Source organism: Rattus rattus, chromosome 1, assembly GCF_011064425.1.
Source record: "Rattus rattus isolate New Zealand chromosome 1, Rrattus_CSIRO_v1, whole genome shotgun sequence".
In the NCBI taxonomy this organism is placed as follows: Eukaryota; Metazoa; Chordata; class Mammalia; order Rodentia; family Muridae; genus Rattus; species Rattus rattus.
This window is the reverse complement of record NC_046154.1, coordinates 23037975-23055899: the sequence shown is the minus strand read 5'-3', so window position 1 is coordinate 23055899 and position 17925 is coordinate 23037975. Positions and strand designations below refer to the sequence as shown.

The 17925-nt window shown below is 54.8% G+C and overlaps 1 protein-coding gene across 2 annotated transcripts in view; it reads left to right on the top strand.

The window, feature by feature from the left end:
• The window catches only part of Runx3 (RUNX family transcription factor 3), a 57682-nt gene extending 39964 nt beyond the window's left edge, over positions 1–17718 (top strand). The window contains exons 4-6 of one of the 2 annotated variants that reach the window (XM_032896290.1): positions 3319–3423; positions 11452–11601; positions 15232–17718. In XM_032896290.1, the coding sequence (XP_032752181.1) occupies positions 3319–3423; positions 11452–11601; positions 15232–15764 (788 nt within the window). In that variant the 3' untranslated portion in view covers positions 15765–17718. The remainder of the gene's footprint in view (positions 1–3318; positions 3424–11451; positions 11602–15231) is intronic. The other variant, XM_032896298.1, reaches the window with a different exon arrangement.
• The last annotated feature ends 207 nt before the right edge of the window (positions 17719–17925 follow it).

The window sequence follows — 17925 nt, the reverse complement described above, 5'->3', positions numbered from 1 at the left end:
ACGTGATCTGTAAATGTCTGTGTCGCTTGTTGGTGACAAGGTCACAAGCTTTTCTCATTATACTTTTGTGGCTTGTGGCTTGCACTCTGGCTTGAGAGAGGCTCTTCCAGTTAGGGGTTGGGGACAATACGATTGCAAATTTTCCTGTCCCAGATCCCTAGCCCGATCTATGCCTAAGAAGGGTCAACCACAGAGGCCAAATTGAAAATCTCCACTCTGTTTGTTTAAGGGTTTTTGACCCAGGGGATGGAACCCAGGGTCTCAAGTATTCTTGACAAACCTTCTACCACTGAAGTCACACACCCCTGGCCTCTGAAACGTCACCTTTTAAATAAAGCAGCTAGGGAAAGTCCTTATTGAAAAGGCAACTCTCCGGTACAGACTTAGCCCTCAATCTGGAGCCCTGGCAGCTAAGGATCCAGGTATCAGCCTACCCACCCCCTTCATTGTGGCCCCAGAAGCAATGAGGTCAGACAGCCACTTCAACTTCCCCTTGGTGCCTCATTGGTTAGGAGGAGGAGTCTAGGAGAGAAATGACCTCAAAATGAGAAGGCAGAGAGAAGAGTGTCCCCAGGGGGAGTAGAAAGGAGTCTGAGGCCACCTGCCCTGTGTCCCCAGACTGTCTGCACTTCTCTTTCCAGAAATCAAGCAAATGGTCTCTGACCTACGGGTGGGGCTAAGCTGACTTTCCTAATTCAAACCTCCAAAGATAAATGCCTTTGTGTCCTGGGCTCTGCTGGCTGCCTCAGAGACCTCCTCCCAGTGAGGGGGTCTATTTCCCAGGGTGTGCTGCATGCTCCCAGAAGCCCTTGAGTTTGGAGGCTCAGCTGGCTGACTGGCTGCCTTAGCCATGCTCAGGCGGCTCCTGTTTCCGGGGCTAGAATTTTCCCTTGAGCAAAGAGAACAATGAGATTGCCTGTGTCTTCTTGTACAGCAGGACTATGAAGACTGGTCCTCTCCTAAGGACACCATTACCATGACCTGCCTCCAGTAGCTCCAGGGTGTCTCTGGGGGCCACTCCAAAGGGGCACAAATGCCTGGACTTGGGCTGCCCAGGGGGGTTCCCAAGCCTCTAACTGGGGTTGAGATTCAATCCCCAGAAGCAAAGCTGGAGGAGGGGACCGCAGGCTCGGATGTCTGTGGAGTCCTATCCTTTCCCCACCCACCCAGTCTCCTCTTAAATGGTAATGATGCTGGCCTAGATCTTGGGGAAGCAGGCAGAGACACGAAGCCCTGGCCACAGCCAGCGTACAGAGTGATAGAATGACTAAGATGTGGAAAAATCAGGCTTGCCCTTTGATGTCCCTTCACCCTGAAGTGGCCTTGTGTACCATTCAGAGCCTTCATGGTAGAGTATGTTGAAAGTACACCTTCATCTATATCCTGCCTCGGGAGACCTCTAACATGGACTGTAGAAGCTAACAATGAGAAAGAGAACGAGAGGGGGAGAGAGAGACAGAAAGAGACAGACAGACAGACAGACAGACAGACACACGCACGCGCGCACACACACACACACAGAGGGGTGAGGAGAGAGAGGGAAAGAGAGAGAAAGAGAACTGAGTGTGAGAAAGGGCTGAGGTTAGAAATCAGACTGTGGGGGTTGGGGATTTAGCTCAGTGGTAGAGCGCTTGCCTAGCAAGTGCAAGGCCCTGGGTTCGGTCCCCAGCTCTGAAAAAAAGAAAAGAAAAGAAAAAAAAAAAAAAAAAGAAAGAAATCAGACTGTGGTAGCTGCCACTCACACAGCCCATAGCTGTGAACAAGCTTCAGTCGGAGCAGTTGTCAAAGGCCCTCAAGCCCCAAGGGGAAAGTCTCAGGAACGGAGGTAGTGATATGTGATGGATTCTGGTGATGGATAGTGACCGGAGACAAAGTTTCAGTCTCACTAATACAAGAAAGGCAAACAAAATCAAGAGAAATTGAAGATCTTCCGTTGTGATAGACAGAAGCCAGTGGCATTTGGGTGACGTGTGTGGCCTCACGTCACTCATGATGAGGTCTGTGTCCCAAGAGAGTCAAGATTGGCCCCCCACAAACTCATCCCGGGTCTCTGACACACTCCCTCAACACCTCTTGCAATTCACTGGGAGGAAGTCTACGGAGAAGAGATGTAGACAAGAGATTTTGACACACGGAAGGTCATATTCTAAATGGTAAAGAGAAAAAAAACCAAAAAAGTATTAGTTTAAAAGATTTTTTCCCCCTCTGAGGAATTTTGAATGGAGACATTGAAGCCAAACGTCTATCTAAAAATAGAACAGGGTTCTGGAAATAACAATCCTGTCTACCACTCCCCTGTCGGCCCTCTCACAGCTCCGGCTGCATACAACAGCAAGAACTTAAGGTGACATAAGGGGGTGGACCAATCAAAGCTGAGACTTCTGTCAGGGGAATACTTCGCAGCCATTAAAAATTGGAGTTTCCGGAGAACTTGTAATGCCACAAGGAAAGAAAACAAGACAGGGGGCTGGAGGGACAGCTCAGTGGTTAGAGCGCTGGCTCCTCCTGCAGGGGACCTGGGTTTGATTCCCAACACACACAGTGGCTCACAGCAGCCTGTAACTACAGTTCCAGGGGATCTCACGTCCTGTTCTGGTCTTTTGTGGGTGCCGGATCACACACACGGCACACATACATACAAGCAGGCAAAATTCTCTTATACATAAATAAAATTAATCAACAAACGAACAAGACAGGTGCTAGTACTTGGGAGGCAGAGGCAGGTGGATCTCTGTGAGTTCAAGTGCAGCCTGGTTTATACATTGAGTTCCCAGACAGGCAGGGATACATTGAGAGATCCTGTCTCGAAAAAGCAAACAAAAGGAAAGAAGAAAGGCTATGGACGTTATCACCATAGCAACCGTGTAAAAACTGTTCCGCCTCAAAGAGTGGAAGAGAAAGGACAAATGGTGTTGTCCGTCTCAGCCAGTGGAACTGGGGGTGGGATTTCTTCTTCTTTTAAAATATGTTTTGTGTTCTCATTTTTTTTTTCTATAAAGATCACTGAGTACTCCCAGGGAAAAGCACACACCCATCTGAGATCTTTACCTCAAAATCACGAGTCCCTAAATAGAAAGAATATCGCAAAAATATAGTCCTAGGATGGAGGGGGGAAGTCAAGAGGGCCCTGTGTAGTAGGACAGCTAGGGCCACACCTTTTGTAGCCTTGAATTCCAAGCCCAGCATCTTGAACTATACTCTCCCTGCCTTCTCTCCATGATCGGAAGGGACTAAAGCTGGGGTCTGGTGGCAGAGAGGGAGGCCCGGGGACTGTGCATGAGCCTTTCACTCATCCAACTCCTGCCTTGATTTCTGCAGGGAAGAGCTTCACGCTCACAATCACCGTGTTCACCAACCCTACCCAAGTGGCCACCTACCACCGAGCCATCAAGGTTACTGTGGATGGACCCCGGGAACCCCGACGTAAGTGTTACTGAGCCCTAGTCAGGGCAAAGGGTCCAGGGGAGAAGGGCACCAGGGGGCTGGACCTGTAGCTCTGTGTCCCCCTCCAAGAACTCCAAGGATCTCTGTGCTAAACTTAAGCCCTCTGGGCTCAGCCCCAGGCTCTGCAGGGTCAGCAAGGAGACCAAGATGACCCAGCCTCTCTAGGGACAGCAGGAAAGAGGAAGGACACCGTAACGGGCAGCATTTGAGATGGGGCTTAGGCCACTTTGCTCTGCACCCCAGCTGCCTCTGCCTCTGTAAGGAAACAGCTACCCAGAGTGCCATGAAGCCACACCCACTTCTGAAAGGCCTGGTTCTTGAAAGCCCAGGCACACTGGCTACAGGATCCAGGCAGATCCAGAATGCAGTGGGTGTGTACTAAGTATCAACTAGTATCAACTGCACACCACAATTCCGGGTCCATCAGAGCCCATCCGTGTCTGCGGCAGGGGGCGGAATTTGCACAGGGAGGTGATGGCCCAGTGCTTATGGGGACTTTGATCTGTGCCAGTAGGGATGTGCTCCTGCTTCAGGCTGCCAGGGATTGGGACAGGAGGGCAGGACCTGGGACCTCTGCTTGGTGCCCAGGAAACTCAAAGGAGTGTGGCTCATCAGGGCTACATTAGGGAGAGCATTCCAGCTGGGAGTCAGGCTTTAGCCCTCGCCTAGTGTTCCAGCAGGTAGCTCTTGGGAAGGGTCCAGAGATGGACAATGGACTTGGGGAAGTCACTTTTCCTCAGGGTCACCGTCTCCCATCCCCTGAACTGCGGGTCTTGGGCTGGTCCCTTTCAGCCTCATGTTTCTTGTCTGAAAAATGGGTTTGCACAAGCAATTACCTAGGCTGCTGCTATGCAGAGGCAATGGATACATTGTACAAAGCAACTTATGGAGGTGACTGAAGGCAGTAGCCTCAGCCAGGACCTCAGCAACCATAGGAGACGGGCACTGAATGCCTTCTCTGTGAAGGAGGTTGATCGGACTTGATCCTGGCCCACAGTGGGTCTGGGAGTCAGAGGGTGGGGAGGGGACAGGATAGAGAGGTTCCAAGTGGCCAGGCAGTGCCTGCAGGTTCCAAGGGTATCCTGTGTACACCTGTTAGCCCTGTGCTTCCTGAGGCTTGTGGGTGAGGATGTGGGTCAGCCTGCCCAGGGAGCCACTGGTGAGTCCTCTGACCACTTCTCTTGGTTCCCCAACCCATCATACCTTAGAGGGCCCTTTAAGGAATAAGCTGGCTGGGAGAGGGGACAAAACAGGAAGAAAAGGTGGGTAGGGTCAGAGGCTGAGATTGCTGTGTGACTTAAGACACTTTGTATCCCTCTCTGGGCTTTCTTAATAGCTTTTTTTTTTTTTTTTTTTTTTTTTTTGAACAGAGCAGAGGAGAGGGGCTATTCTCCCGATTACTCCAGGTTATCCCATCCTTGGGATATGCTAACTTCTGCCTATGACCTACCTGGCCCAGAAATCAGGTCTCCAGTTTCTGTTCTCTAGATCCAACATGCTTAGCATTCCTTTTTGTTGGACTCAGTTTCCCTATATAAAGGGGAAGACCCTACACACACAGCGGCAGCATTGAGGAACCCTGTGTCCACAGCCTCATGCAGTGTTTCCATGAACTGACCCTCAGTCACATCCCATACCCTGGGGGGTGTAGAGCCACTGCCTGAGGTTACCTTAGCAGCTCCAGGTTCCAGCGGGTCTCCCAGAGGTACAAGCCGAGGGTGTGGTCTGGGACTTAGGGAGATCATAAGGTTCCTGACTTATCACTATCCTATAGGAAGTGTCACACCCCTTAGAGACCTGACCAGCCTCCTGGCTCTCAGGTTTCTGCAGTTTCCCCTCACTCTACTTGCCAACCCCTGCGAGGTCAGAGCCTCTGTGGGTGGGTAGGGCTGGTCCTGAGCCTGAATGGCAGTCCTGCATCCCTGAGGCCCAGCTGTGGCTTCTGTGGCCAGGTAGGTCCCCTCTAGTTCCCTGCAGAGTGTGCCCAGCCTGCAGCCGGGTGGCCAGCTGGGGCTGAGGCTGGCTCAGTGGCTTCCTGCCTGTGTGGCCTCTGTCTCTGATGGATTCCTCCCAGTCACTGGGGACTGGTTCAGATGCAGGGCAGGCGGCTGAGCAGGATCCAGCACTGGGATGGGAGGTGGGGTGGGAGCTGGCCACACTGGCAGCAGGGGAACAACTAACCCCATCCTCCAGGCTCAGCAGGTGCTGCTACCAAAAGTGTGGGATCCAGCTTCCATGCCTTTCTGGAGGCTGAGGATACAGCCTGGAAGCTTCTCTTCTAAATATGCACATATGCAATTTCCACAAATAGTTTCCCAGGCACAAGCTATACCTGCCACCTGCTGGTTCTCACTCTCCTGGGCCTCACATTCCACAGGAGGAAGGGGGAAACGGGTTTTAAAGTGTTCGTGACCCTGCCAAATCTGGTGGTGACCTCTTCCTCTTTTGCACCCTCGTCCCCACTCCAGCTGCTAGCTTCTGCCAGGAACAGTCCTGCCTCAGGGCCTTCGCACAGCTGCTCCCACACCAGAGTTATGCCTCTGTGCTAGTCTGCATGTTCCACCACACCAGTGTTCTCTTTTGCATGTCTGCCTCTTGCTCCTGGCCCTGAGGATGCCCGCAGGAGCATGTAGTTGATATTCCTTAAATAGGTCAGGAGTGAGCTAAGTACATCACGTGTTCCCTTCAGCAAAGCTGAGAGGAAGCCATAGTAGGCAAAGTGGGCAGGATGGGAGGACTTCCTGGTTGAGGTTCAGTCCTAAAGGAAGTAGTCCAATAGTTGTGTGGCCTCTTGAGACCTGGTATGGGCAGGCAAAATGGCCCAGTGCCATACCTGGACCTTGGAGACAACTGAAGGGTGGTGTCATCCTGGACTCCAGGTGTGGGCAAGCTGAGAGCAGGATGCTTGGGCCCAGAGAGACGGCCACTCCTGGTCACTCCGTCCCCCAGAGCCTGGGAGCACCCAAGTAAGTCCTGGCAGATTCGAAAGAACCCTCCCTGTAGAAGGGAAAGGGTTAACCTCAGACCTCCCAGCTCCCCTAATCAGGCCCAGGCCTGGAAGCCCCAGTTGCGGCCCTGGGCGGGAGCCTGCTACCTCCCTGCCACTGGCCCTCTGCCAGCCAGCTTCCCTGCCCAGCCACCACTGGTTTTCATCTGCTCACAGGGGGCCAATTCACAGCAGACCACCCCAGGCCCGGCACCCGCCTGCCATCGGAGCGGCTGATCCGAGTCCGGTGTAAATCTCCCCACAGGCCGCAGAGCAAGCTCGAGCGGCGGGCGGCGGCAGGCGCACAGTGGCTGCTGTGTGTGGGTTGCAGGCTGTAGGGAGGCTGCTGGAAGCTCCGGACCAGCCCAGAAGCCGATGGCTGGGACTCACCTTGTTCTCAGGGCCCTACCGGACTTCCCCCCACCCTCTGCATCCTACCTCCTGCCTCTTTGAGGCCAGACTTGGAACTGGCCCCCTGCCAGCCGGAGCCCAGCTCTCCTCGATTGGAGGCACTCGCTCCAGGTTTTAGCCTCACCTCGAGACCTTTCCATCTCTGAGACTTCGGGTGGGCGTGGGGGTGCTGGGAGGGGAAAGGGAGCCTTTCAAAGGGTGGTGGCCTTAAAGTCACATGTGTGGTCCGCCAGGCACTGTGATTCCAGCCGCCTGCCCCACCTGCTGCCGGCAGGGACTAACCCTGGCAGATGCTTGGCTCAGGAGACACCAGGGCTCTGGCAGGTGGAGAAACCAATGTTAGCCTGGTTGGGAGCCATAGGGAACCCCAACTAGACTACTTCTGTATCCCTGGGAAATCTCCAGTCTAGAGCCTTCGGTGTTTGTCACCTGTCTGTAGGGTCCACTAATGGCTTAGCTCTGCTCAATGGGAGCTGTTGACCCAGGAGTGGGAGGTGGGTCAGAGCAGGGTTGACACCTCCCATGAAGGTAGGTCCCACCTGGCTGTGTACCTCTTAAACCTGACTCCACCCTTACGGTGAAGGGGAGGCTCTAAGTGTCCCCATTTTATAGAAGGAACAGGGGAAGCCCAGTGGGAATCCACAACTCTCCCAGAGCTACCACTGAATGATGGCTGTCTGCAATGGGCCTGGGGTCACTGGCCCTGGAGTGAGCTGGCTGGGATCTGCCCTCCTGTGGCCAGGGACCCAGACACTCACTGTGATCAGAGACTCCCTGCTTGAAGCAGTTCAAACAAAGTCCTACAGGTCAAGGGCCATTCCCCAGACATCCCTCTCCCCATGAGGACTCTATTTTACCAGATCATCTACCCCTGGGGGCAGGGCGGGGATTAGGATGGCAACCCCTTGACAGATAGGGAAACTGAGGCAAGGCTCAGAGGAAAGCAAGGTGGGCTGAAGTAGTCGTGTGGTTGGGACTCAACCCTGAGTTTCAAAGCAAGGCAGAACCCTTCAGGCGTCCACTGAGACCCTGTATCCTAGTTAGGGTTCCTCTTGCTTTGATAAAACACCATGACCACAAGCAACCTGGGGAGGAAAGGGCTTGTCTTGGAGCTCTCAGGTCACACTCCATCACTGAGGGAAGTCAGGGCAGGAACCTGCAGGCAGGAGCTGAAGAGCAGAGGCCATGGAGGAGCCTACTGACTGGCCTGCTCCTCAGTGACAGAGTCATGTGACCTGGGAGTAACAACTCTTTTCCTCCCAAGTTACTTTTGCTCCCAGTGTTTTATCGGAGCAATAAAAAGTAACTAAGACACCCAATCCTTTTCCTCTGAGTGCAGAGAGCACTCTGGGCTGGGCCCCAACACTGTGGCACTCATGCCTTGAGCCTCACAGGACCCTTCCTGAGATGGGCTCTGGGGAGAGCCTTGCCCAGTTGTCTCATATAAAGCCATCAGCCATCAGTGGCTCTTCCCAGGCTCAGTGTTCCCACCTGTACAATGGGAATGTGTTGGTCCTCCCTCATGGGAAGGCCATGAGGGTCAGCAGGGGTGTGCCTCCTGCCTGCTATGGACAGAGCTCACTGTGCCCAGCAGATTCCAATTTCCTCTGTTTCCTACTGCATTCAGGGAGGTTCACAGGGCTCTCGGGGTGGGTCCAAAGGCCAGGAGCCTTTCTGGCCGAGGCTGTCCCACACTGAGGACAGAGGTTGTAAAGGAGTTTTCCACTAGGGACTGGAGCCCCGGATGACCAATGCTAACTTCTTGTGGTTTTAAGTCAGTAACTCTCCAAGGCAGGGGACATAAGTGAGCAGGTTGTGGGGGTGGTGGGAGGACGACCACTGGAGTATGAAGCACCAAAGGGCGAGACCCAAGTGGTTGAGGGAGCCAGACAGCTCCACGCTCTTTTGCGGTGGGAAAAGGAATGAAAGGCGTTTTCTGTGGCCCACCTCCTCCCGGGGCACAGGTCAGGCACTTCCGTTCAGTTCTGCTCCCAGCATGAGAGCCTCAGCCTCGTGGCTCTGAGACTCTCTGGCGCCCTGGCCATGTGGGGTCAGCAGACTCCCCTCTGCCTCTCCCCAGCAATGGCTTCAGTACTGCACAGCCCCAGGAAGCAATCCTGTGGTATCCTCTCTCCCAGGGAGTCGGCCCTTCACCATGGGGGAGCACTGGGTAAGCCACTGGGGGGGGTGTCCCCACTGGCTGTGAAGGCTCAGGGTCAGCTCTGACCAGTGGGAACTCCTAGGAGAGAGAGTACAGAAGGAACCCTGGGCCTGGAGGAACACTTCCTGTGGTCAGTGTCTTAGGGATGCCACTGTAGCTCAGGGTAGACCCGAGTGAAGTAAATGAGCTCCAGATCACACCTGTTGGGGCCCATCCTTGAGCACACTCTCACCCCAAGCCTGCTCTGCTCTCCTGATGGCCAAAGGAACAGCTGCAAACACAGTGTACTGTGACTCAGAACCAGGGGACTTCGCTCATCAGTGACAGCAGGCCTGAGGTTTCACACGCCAGCATTCCTGTAGCCTCATTGGCTGCCTTAGAGCGTGTGGTTGACTGAGACACCCAACTCCTTGCACTAAGCTGCCTTTTGGTCAGCCCTCAGCCTCCGTCTATCTGGTGGGCTTCCTGCCTGTTGAGATGTCCTGGAATTCATCACCCCTCACATCTCTAGTAGCCTCAGAGCTGGGCTCCGCCACTTCTACTGAACCAGAGACATGCCATGACACAACATGACATCATCATGACACCAGCCAGGCATCCTCAGTGAGCCACAAGCCCCTCCTTCTGCCCAGTCCCCAGCCATCTTGCCTGTCTCATCACAGACTTGGGGGTGGGGTGGGGCAGGACTTAGAGTCTGCAGCCAGCCCCAGGTCCCCTCAGGCCACACCTTCCCCATCATTTCCTAGAGTCTTGGGGTGGTGACAGCTGCTGCCAAGCAGACCGCTGGACTTGGCTGGTACCTCATGAAAGGACAGCAGTGTTCCCCCGCTATTGGCCACCTGCAACTGTGCCTTTCAGGACCCCCTGCTCGGTTTCTGAGGCTGTCCTGTGCCCATCTGGACCTGTGACAGGCAGGTATGGGAGCTCTGAGGTCCATAGGTCCCAGAACCATGAGGCCCCTTTTTCAAAGTCATGAATTAGGCTCTTTCCATGGCTTCCTCAGGGTCCCTCATCCCAGCGGTCTGTGGTCAGTGATCAAGTCCTGTATTTCCAGCCCTGGGGCCATTTATTCATCCTCAGGAAGAACAGGGAAAGACTCGGTTGTACCGCCCACCTTTCTGTCCATCTGAGAGGAATCCACGTCACCCCGGACCCAAAGACTCGGGCAAACTTATCACACCAAACACCCTCTTACACTTTCCCTGCCATTCTTGACATGCTGTGTGACCTCAGACAAGCCTCTACATGTCTCTGAGCCACAGTCCCTGTTGTCACAGAGAAAGCCTTGAGGCAGAAGGGGCTAGTGTTTGGGAATTGGGCAGAGATGCCAAACAGGAGGTTTGAGCTTGGGTGGACCGAAAAGGGGACACTCAGAATCGCTGACTATTGAGGACAGGAATGAAAGGCAGCTACACCTGTAGGGGCTGTGACAAGCAGGCTCGGGGGACATCCAGTAATGTTGCTCTTTGTGTCACCCTCATGAGTCAGGGTGGCAGTGAGGGCATTTCTGAGAGGCTGGTCCTTGTTCTCACCTCAGAGGCCTGGACACTGAGCTTCCAGGAGTGTCACTCCAGGAGAAAGTGACACAATCAGACACCCTGTTTAGAAAGTTCCATGAGTGCCATCTTCCTCTGTGGTTTCCATTCACATGAACCCAAAGAGAGGCTGGGAAGAGAACCGTGAGAGCTACTGGTTATGGGCCCTCGCTGACGAGGGGCCTCGGTGGCCAGGGCTCATTTTTGTTTTATAAACCTGGTGTGTTGTTTGAGAAATGAGAGACAGGTGACTGGGAGTGCCTGTGGCACTCAGTGACACTCCAGGTGTCCCTCAGGCCTCAGCAGGTGCACAGCCCGCCTGGGATGCTGTCCCAAACTGTGGCTGTGCAGAGCGTGGTGGTGAGGGCTGGCGGTCTCTTAAATGTGACACTCCACCAGGTACACTGTGCCCTCGCAGGAACCAGAAGCCCACACACCCCTCTACCCTCCCCGAGGCCCCAAGGGGAGACAAGCCGGAGGGTGGCTAGGTTGGTCAGGGCCAGGTGACCATCGGTCCACAGCCTCATGACCTCACAGTGATGCATGAAATATGGGGGTGCAAGGAGTGTAGGGTGCTGAGGGGTAAAGGGTGGTATCACCTCTGGCGGCTTCTGACTCCTTGGCAACGTGCCCACCTGAACCATTCTGCTAGGCCTGTTGCCTAGGTACTCTTACCTGTCAGACCATGTTGAGGAGGTTTAGGTAAATCAGAGCTGAACATCACGGCGTGCTCATTCAGTCAGAGCCCCGGGTGTGATGTTAAGCATGACCATTCTGAGGAGAGATCAGACAGCCCGATCTCAGTTCTGTTCAGAAAATCAGAGAGTTCCACAGAGACCTAAGATAGACTCCAGAAAGAACTTCCCAGCAGGGCAAGGCATTGTAGTGACTGATGGACTCCCCATGCTTCACAGGGCACCGGCAGAAGATAGAGGACCAGACCAAAGCCTTCCCCGACCGCTTCGGAGACCTGCGCATGCGTGTAACACCAAGCACACCCAGCCCCCGTGGCTCTCTCAGCACCACGAGCCACTTCAGCAGCCAGGCCCAGACCCCAATCCAAGGTACGGAGGAGCAGAGACCCGCAGGGAACAGGCAGGGGGTGGATAAGGATCTAGGATCCAGGCCAACTCCCTGGGGAAGATGGCTCCCCCAATGTTTATTGGTGGACAGCTGGGGCAGTCTGCAGTCTACACTCCCAGGTCTCCTGAGGGCTTCTCTGTACCAAGCCTTTGCCCACTCCCTCAGCAAATGTTCCCTGACTCATGCACGGTGCCTGACCCTGGGATGAGTGTGAACAGATGTGGCCATCCCTCCCTCTGAAGTTCATTGGTCCACAGGGACATGAGGGTAATCCTGCGGTGTCCATAGAGCCGTGGCAACTGTGTCCCCACTCTACACACAGCCCTGCTACCTCGGCTTTCTCACAGTGCATGAGGAAAAATGGGGTGAGGCTATCTCTTCCCAGGGCTGGGTGCTAGTCACACCGGGAATTATGATAAAGGATGCCTAACTCAGTCTCTCCATGCAGAGTCACAGGAACAGAGAGCACTGAGGTCGGGTTCTGCCCGGGTTGCTCAGATGAGGCAGCTGGGCTGCAAGTGTGCCGTTGGCCCACATGGGGCAGGTGCCTCGCCAGCCCCGTGGCTGGCATCATGCTTCTGTGAGAAGCCAGAGACAGGAGGCTAAATGCAGCTGGCTCGGGCCAGTCAGGGGCAGATGCCAAACCACAGAGGCCAGAGGGCTAGCTGCTGCCCCGTGTGGTACCTGTCCCTTCAGATCACCAGTGCTGGCTCAGGGCCACTGTGGCCCTGATTGAATTGAAGCTGAAGAGGACCAGGGCCTTCTGGTGGCTGAGTCCAGTGTCTCCCTGGTGGGGACATCTAGAGGCCTGAGGGGCCTAAACATTAGGGTCAGATTGGGCTATTTGCTGGTATCTCTGTGCCCTACCTTCTGCCCTTCTCCGCACCAGTCATTCCATGGGGGCAGGGGAGAAGGCATTGCTGAGAATATTATTATTCTCATGCTCTGTGCGTGACACAGTGTCAGGGGCATAGCGCCATCCCTCAGTGTGCCTGAACCCAGGGACCTTTGAGTTGGAGATTTGGCTTTTGAGCCCTGGGCCCTTTAGAAAACTGCTCTGCGTCTACCTCATACCTAACTCCAGGAGCTTGCCTTTACCTCACCCCGCCACAGGCCAGCATCTACATAGACTGGCCTAAAAGGAATGGGGTCTAGCCCGGGACCCCCCAGAGGCCATCAGTGCTCAAGAGTGCTTCCTGTCCATCGGTTCTCAGGAGAGAAGAATGCATGTTTGCTCTGTCAAGTGAGAGAGCCTGGTCTTTGGACTGTGCGCTCCCAGGAGCCAGAATCAGCCTCCCCACAGCCCTGGGCCTCACCTAACTAATATGGCCTGGACAGCATGCCTTCTCTTACTGAATCCGGAGATAGGATTCTTCAGCCCCGCGGTGGCTCCAACTGGCCCTTTGGTGTTTAGGAGAGAGTCCTAGATACCCTAGGGAAGAAACATATCCTTGGCCATCTTGTCAACCTGATCATTTCGAGTTCTGCCTTATGCTAGCTGTGTGATCTTAGGCAGGTCGCCTAACTTCTCTGAGCCTGTGTTTTGTCATCCACAAAGTGAAGAGGCTTCTATCACAGAGCGGCTTTGGCAGGCTCATGAGTGAAGAGTCACATTCTCTGGCCCTCTCTCCTGGTGGGATTCCCCTCAGGATGCCCCACCACTTCCCTCAGTGCCTGTTAACAGCCTTGACCCCTAGCTTTGGACACTGCGGGCAATGCCAAGGCTGGGTACCCACCCCCTTCTGCAGACACCCACAATGGGGGCTTCTCACAGCTCAAAGGGCTCATTCAGCTGTAGGCAGCAGTTGGGGCAATTTGGAGAAAATAAACATTTCCCTGAGCTGCTAGCTTGGCTGCTTGACAGTGGCCTCAGCAGCTCAGATTTCCTGGGGTTGCGAGGCTGAGCGTGGGCACAGGAGTCTGAGGAAGCTGCTGAGGGTCCAAGGGGGCACCTGGGGCAGGTAGTTCTCCATCACTCTGGAGGAGAAGCTGGAGCGGTGAGGACAGAGGCAGGAGGGAGCAGTAACAGCTCCACTGCAGGACCGGAGTCCCACTGTCCCATCACAAGTCTTGTTTGCTCTGCTTTGAGAGCAGGGTCCCCTGCCAGCAGACATCAGTATGGAACATCCTCTCACTTTGCAGCATTCTCTCCTCAGGAGATGGGTATCAGGCACCTCTCCCTCCCAGGCCCCAAGACACACTGACCAGCCAAGGAGTCCCCAGGTTTTATTTCAGAAAGCTCCAATGGCCTGCCCCTTGTTTGTTCTCCTCACCTGGAGGCAACGGCAGCCCTTCATGGTGACCCGCAGCCAGGCCTAGAGGCACTGATGCATACCCCAGAGACCCAAGGGATACCAGACACCTGAGGGCACCTGACACCCTGGGCAGAGCCCAGAGACAGGAGGCCTGAGCTCTGACTCCTCAGGTACATCTTGATCATGGCCAGAGGGCTCACCCAGAGTAGCAACCACCATGCTAGCCCAGGGCTAGGGTCTCCCCTGGCCTTTCATCTGTGATGAAGGAGACAGAAGAGCTGAGGTTTGACAGGCCAACGCTCTGGGCCACCACTCTATCCCCTGCCATTGGTGCCAGGGTACCAGGAGGGCCCCAGGTCAGGGTTTCATGTTCAGGGTCCCAAAGCAGCCACTTGTGGGGACCCAGCGCAAGAGATGTGGCAGCGGCGGCAGTGAGACAAAGGGAACACCACAGGCTGCTGGGCCTGGCTCTGTTCTCCACATTTTAAGTTTATTAAATGTGATCTAGATCCTTAGGAAATTGGTGCAGAGAGGTTAAGTGACTTGACAAGGGGCACATGGGAGTGAGAGTCAAACCCAGGGTGACCGAATGGCTCCAGAAGCCACAGTGAGATCCAGCTGTAGCTATCGGGCCAGTGCTGGGGCCCAGGACAGTGTGCTCTGTGACCCTCATGCCTCTCCCTCGCTTGGGTCCCTGTTTCCCCACCAATGAATTTAGGTTTGTTTCCAAAGCCCGTGTGAATGCTGGGATTCCCATGATCCCAAAAGTAGGTGTGTAGATTGGCAACCCCTATCTTGGAGTTCCCTGAGAATTCCACACCCCTGGTTTTGCTGTGTGGTTGGGACCCCCAGTTGCCTCCAGCTAGTATTTTTCAACAGAGACAGATGAAGGTGTCATGAGTGTAGTTGTGTGACCAACATGAACCAGCCTGCAGGGCAGCCTTGAGGGACATAGGCTCAGGAAGTGGGGGTGAGGTCAAGCAGATCCCCCCTCAGCTAAGACCTCAACCTACCAACCAACTTACATACACACACACACGCACACGCACACGCACACGCACGCACAGGGACTCTATTCACACCTTTGATCTTGCCAGCTCTTCAGAAGGAAGTGGGAGCCCAGTCTAGTGTCTGTTCTAGCAGGCTGGGAAAGACACACAGGAGGGAGGGAGGACTGTCCCCTCTGCTCTGGCCAAGAGTTCCACTCATACTGCAGGGAGAGTCCCCTGCACAGGGCACAGCCCTGCACAGCCCAGCCCGAGGAAGAGATACCCAGGAAGGTCACCACCCCACAGTACGAGAGAGCCCGCAGTGGGCCTGGCCTATGCACCTGACCCCTTTGCTGTCTGTCCCTAGGCTCCTCAGACCTGAACCCCTTCTCGGACCCCCGCCAGTTTGATCGCTCCTTCCCTACGCTGCAGAGTCTCACAGAGAGCCGCTTCCCGGACCCAAGGATGCACTACCCGGGAGCCATGTCTGCCGCCTTCCCCTACAGTGCCACACCATCGGGAACCAGCCTGGGCGGCCTGAGCGTGGCGGGCATGCCGGCCAGCAGCCGCTTCCACCACACCTACCTCCCTCCGCCCTACCCCGGGGCCCCGCAGAGCCAGAGCGGGCCCTTCCAGGCCAACCCTGCGCCCTACCACCTCTTCTATGGCACCTCCTCCGGCTCCTACCAGTTCTCCATGGCAGCTGCGGGAGGTGGCGAGCGCTCGCCCACCCGCATGCTGACCTCCTGCCCCAGCGGCGCTTCGGTGTCAGCAGGCAATCTCATGAACCCCAGCCTGGGCCAGGCTGATGGCGTGGAAGCCGACGGCAGTCACAGCAACTCGCCCACGGCCCTGAGCACACCGGGCCGCATGGACGAGGCCGTGTGGCGGCCCTACTGAGCACCCTAGGGACTCTCGGGTCAGTGGAATCTGCCCCTCCAGCCCGAGGCTACAAGAAAAAAAAAAGACTTTGGCTTGGTCCCAGGGGCCAGAGCTGGCGATGGCTCCTAGAGCTCTGTCCAGCCACAAGTTTTGAACAGAGGAAGTGGGGACCTCCCACAGGACACTGCGCCGCCCAAATCAATGTCCTTTCTCCCTGTGCACCCCAAACCCACCTCTGTGGTCTTCAGCCATGCCCAGGATTAATTCCAGAATCGGAGGCTACCCCAGCCCATGAGGCAAGAGAAACTCAGGCTCAGAGATGTCTGGACTTCCTCTCACCCTGCACCCTGGGGACCAACCCTCTCTCTGCATCCATACTTGTCAACTGGAAACTCCAACCCCTGAGATGGTTTCTCGTGTGACTCGTGGAGGAGCCACGACTCACACACACAAGTGTCCCCAACTTGACTTCCCCACAACTCCAGGCAAGAAGCCCCTGATCAGGTCTAGCTTACCTGAAAACACCAGGCCCCAGAGCAGACTCATCTCCAGTGGCAGGTCCCTAAAAACAAGGATGGCCTCAACACTGTCCAGCACACTCCAGCCTGAGTTGCCTACTGGCAGAAAGTCTTAAACCTTGGGGATCTATAGGGTGGTTAGCCCTGCTCAGTAGGTCCAGCCAAGGCTGCTCTGGGCCTGGCCTCCCAGGTCATACTCCCACTCCCAACTTGTTTGACCCTAGAAGCAAACAACCTTGAAAAAAAAAGAAAGGTGACTCCTTCAAGCATCTAAAACCTCTGACAGGTGGCCGTCCCTGTGTATGAAAGCCCAACCCCTTGCTAGCGTGATGTCATTAGGATCCTGCCACCTCCACACCACACATTCCTCTCAGAGGGGGACCAGACACTCCAGGCGGCCATATGGAGTCTCTGGCGAGGTGTGCAGCAGCAGAGCGGTGTCCAAGCAGAGGTCAGATGTCAGCTTAGATCTGTGGGAGATGGTGAGTGGGATAGGTTAAAAAGTTGTTACCCGAGCTGGCCCACGGCTGGTTTTTTTTCAAACTCAGTGAGGCACGTACTCTGTGGCCATTGAAATGTCCTTTACAAGGCTCCTTAGTGAGGGTCTCTGGCAGGAGCTTGGCTTGCCCCATTGCCTGGGCCTGACGGCCACGAATGCACTCTAGCAGGCCAGGGGGTCCCGGGGGTCCCCACAATCCTGAGCAAATGCCTCTGGTTGCAGTTTCTCTTGTCCCATTCTTACTGGAGGAAAAGAAAATTCTATCTCTTGGAAGTAGCTGGGATAACCTTTTAGCTCCCTGCACCCAGAGGGGCCTTCTCACCTCTTCTCAGGAAGCAGCTAAGACCCATTGTCCTCCTACTCGCTTCGCTACTGGTCCATGGTGCAGACTGTCCCAAATCACCAAGAAAGGTACTTTCAGGATCCCAGCACCTAGCACTGTGTAAGCCATCCCAGACAACTACCCTTCCTGATACCCAAAATGTGTGTGGAGATAGAAAAGTCGCCCTGCCCCCATCAACTCCTTTCTCATCCCTGATTAACAGTGAAGGCCGAGTCTGTTGTGGATCCTACAGTAGGCTCAGGCAGCCTAGAGGGGTTTAAAAACCAGTGGTTCCTATTTGCAAGGCTACTTTAAAGTGCTACTTGAAAAGCACTGGCTACAAAGAAAGAAAGCACAAGAACCTGAAAGGTTGATACGATGTTGCTCTAAGTGTGTGGGTGGGTACCGATCCTTAAGGTATCCTGCCTGCTGTGGGCAGGTCTTCCTGAAGTGGTCTCCAAACTGAGGGACAGGGGAGGGCCTGCTTTGCACTATAGGCTGCTTGTGTGTTTGTTTGTTTGTTGTTTTTAGCACAACGTGCTTGTACAGACCAACTGCCCATCTTGGGTACTATTTAACTGTAAGAGAAAAGCTGTATTTGTTACAATAATATAACAGATCTGTGGAGGACCGGTGCCTGGCTTCTAGAGTTATGAAGGAGGGTGAGATGCCCTACTCTTGGGCAGGAAATGGGGGGACTGGATATGGTTGGACTGGCTGTGTGGGGGAGATACCCCAATGCTGGGAAGTCCACCATCCAACTTCTTCAAGGCAGTTAGAGAGACCCTGGCTGGGCTAGAACCCCAGAACATCAGATGGGCCTTCAAGATTACACTCACC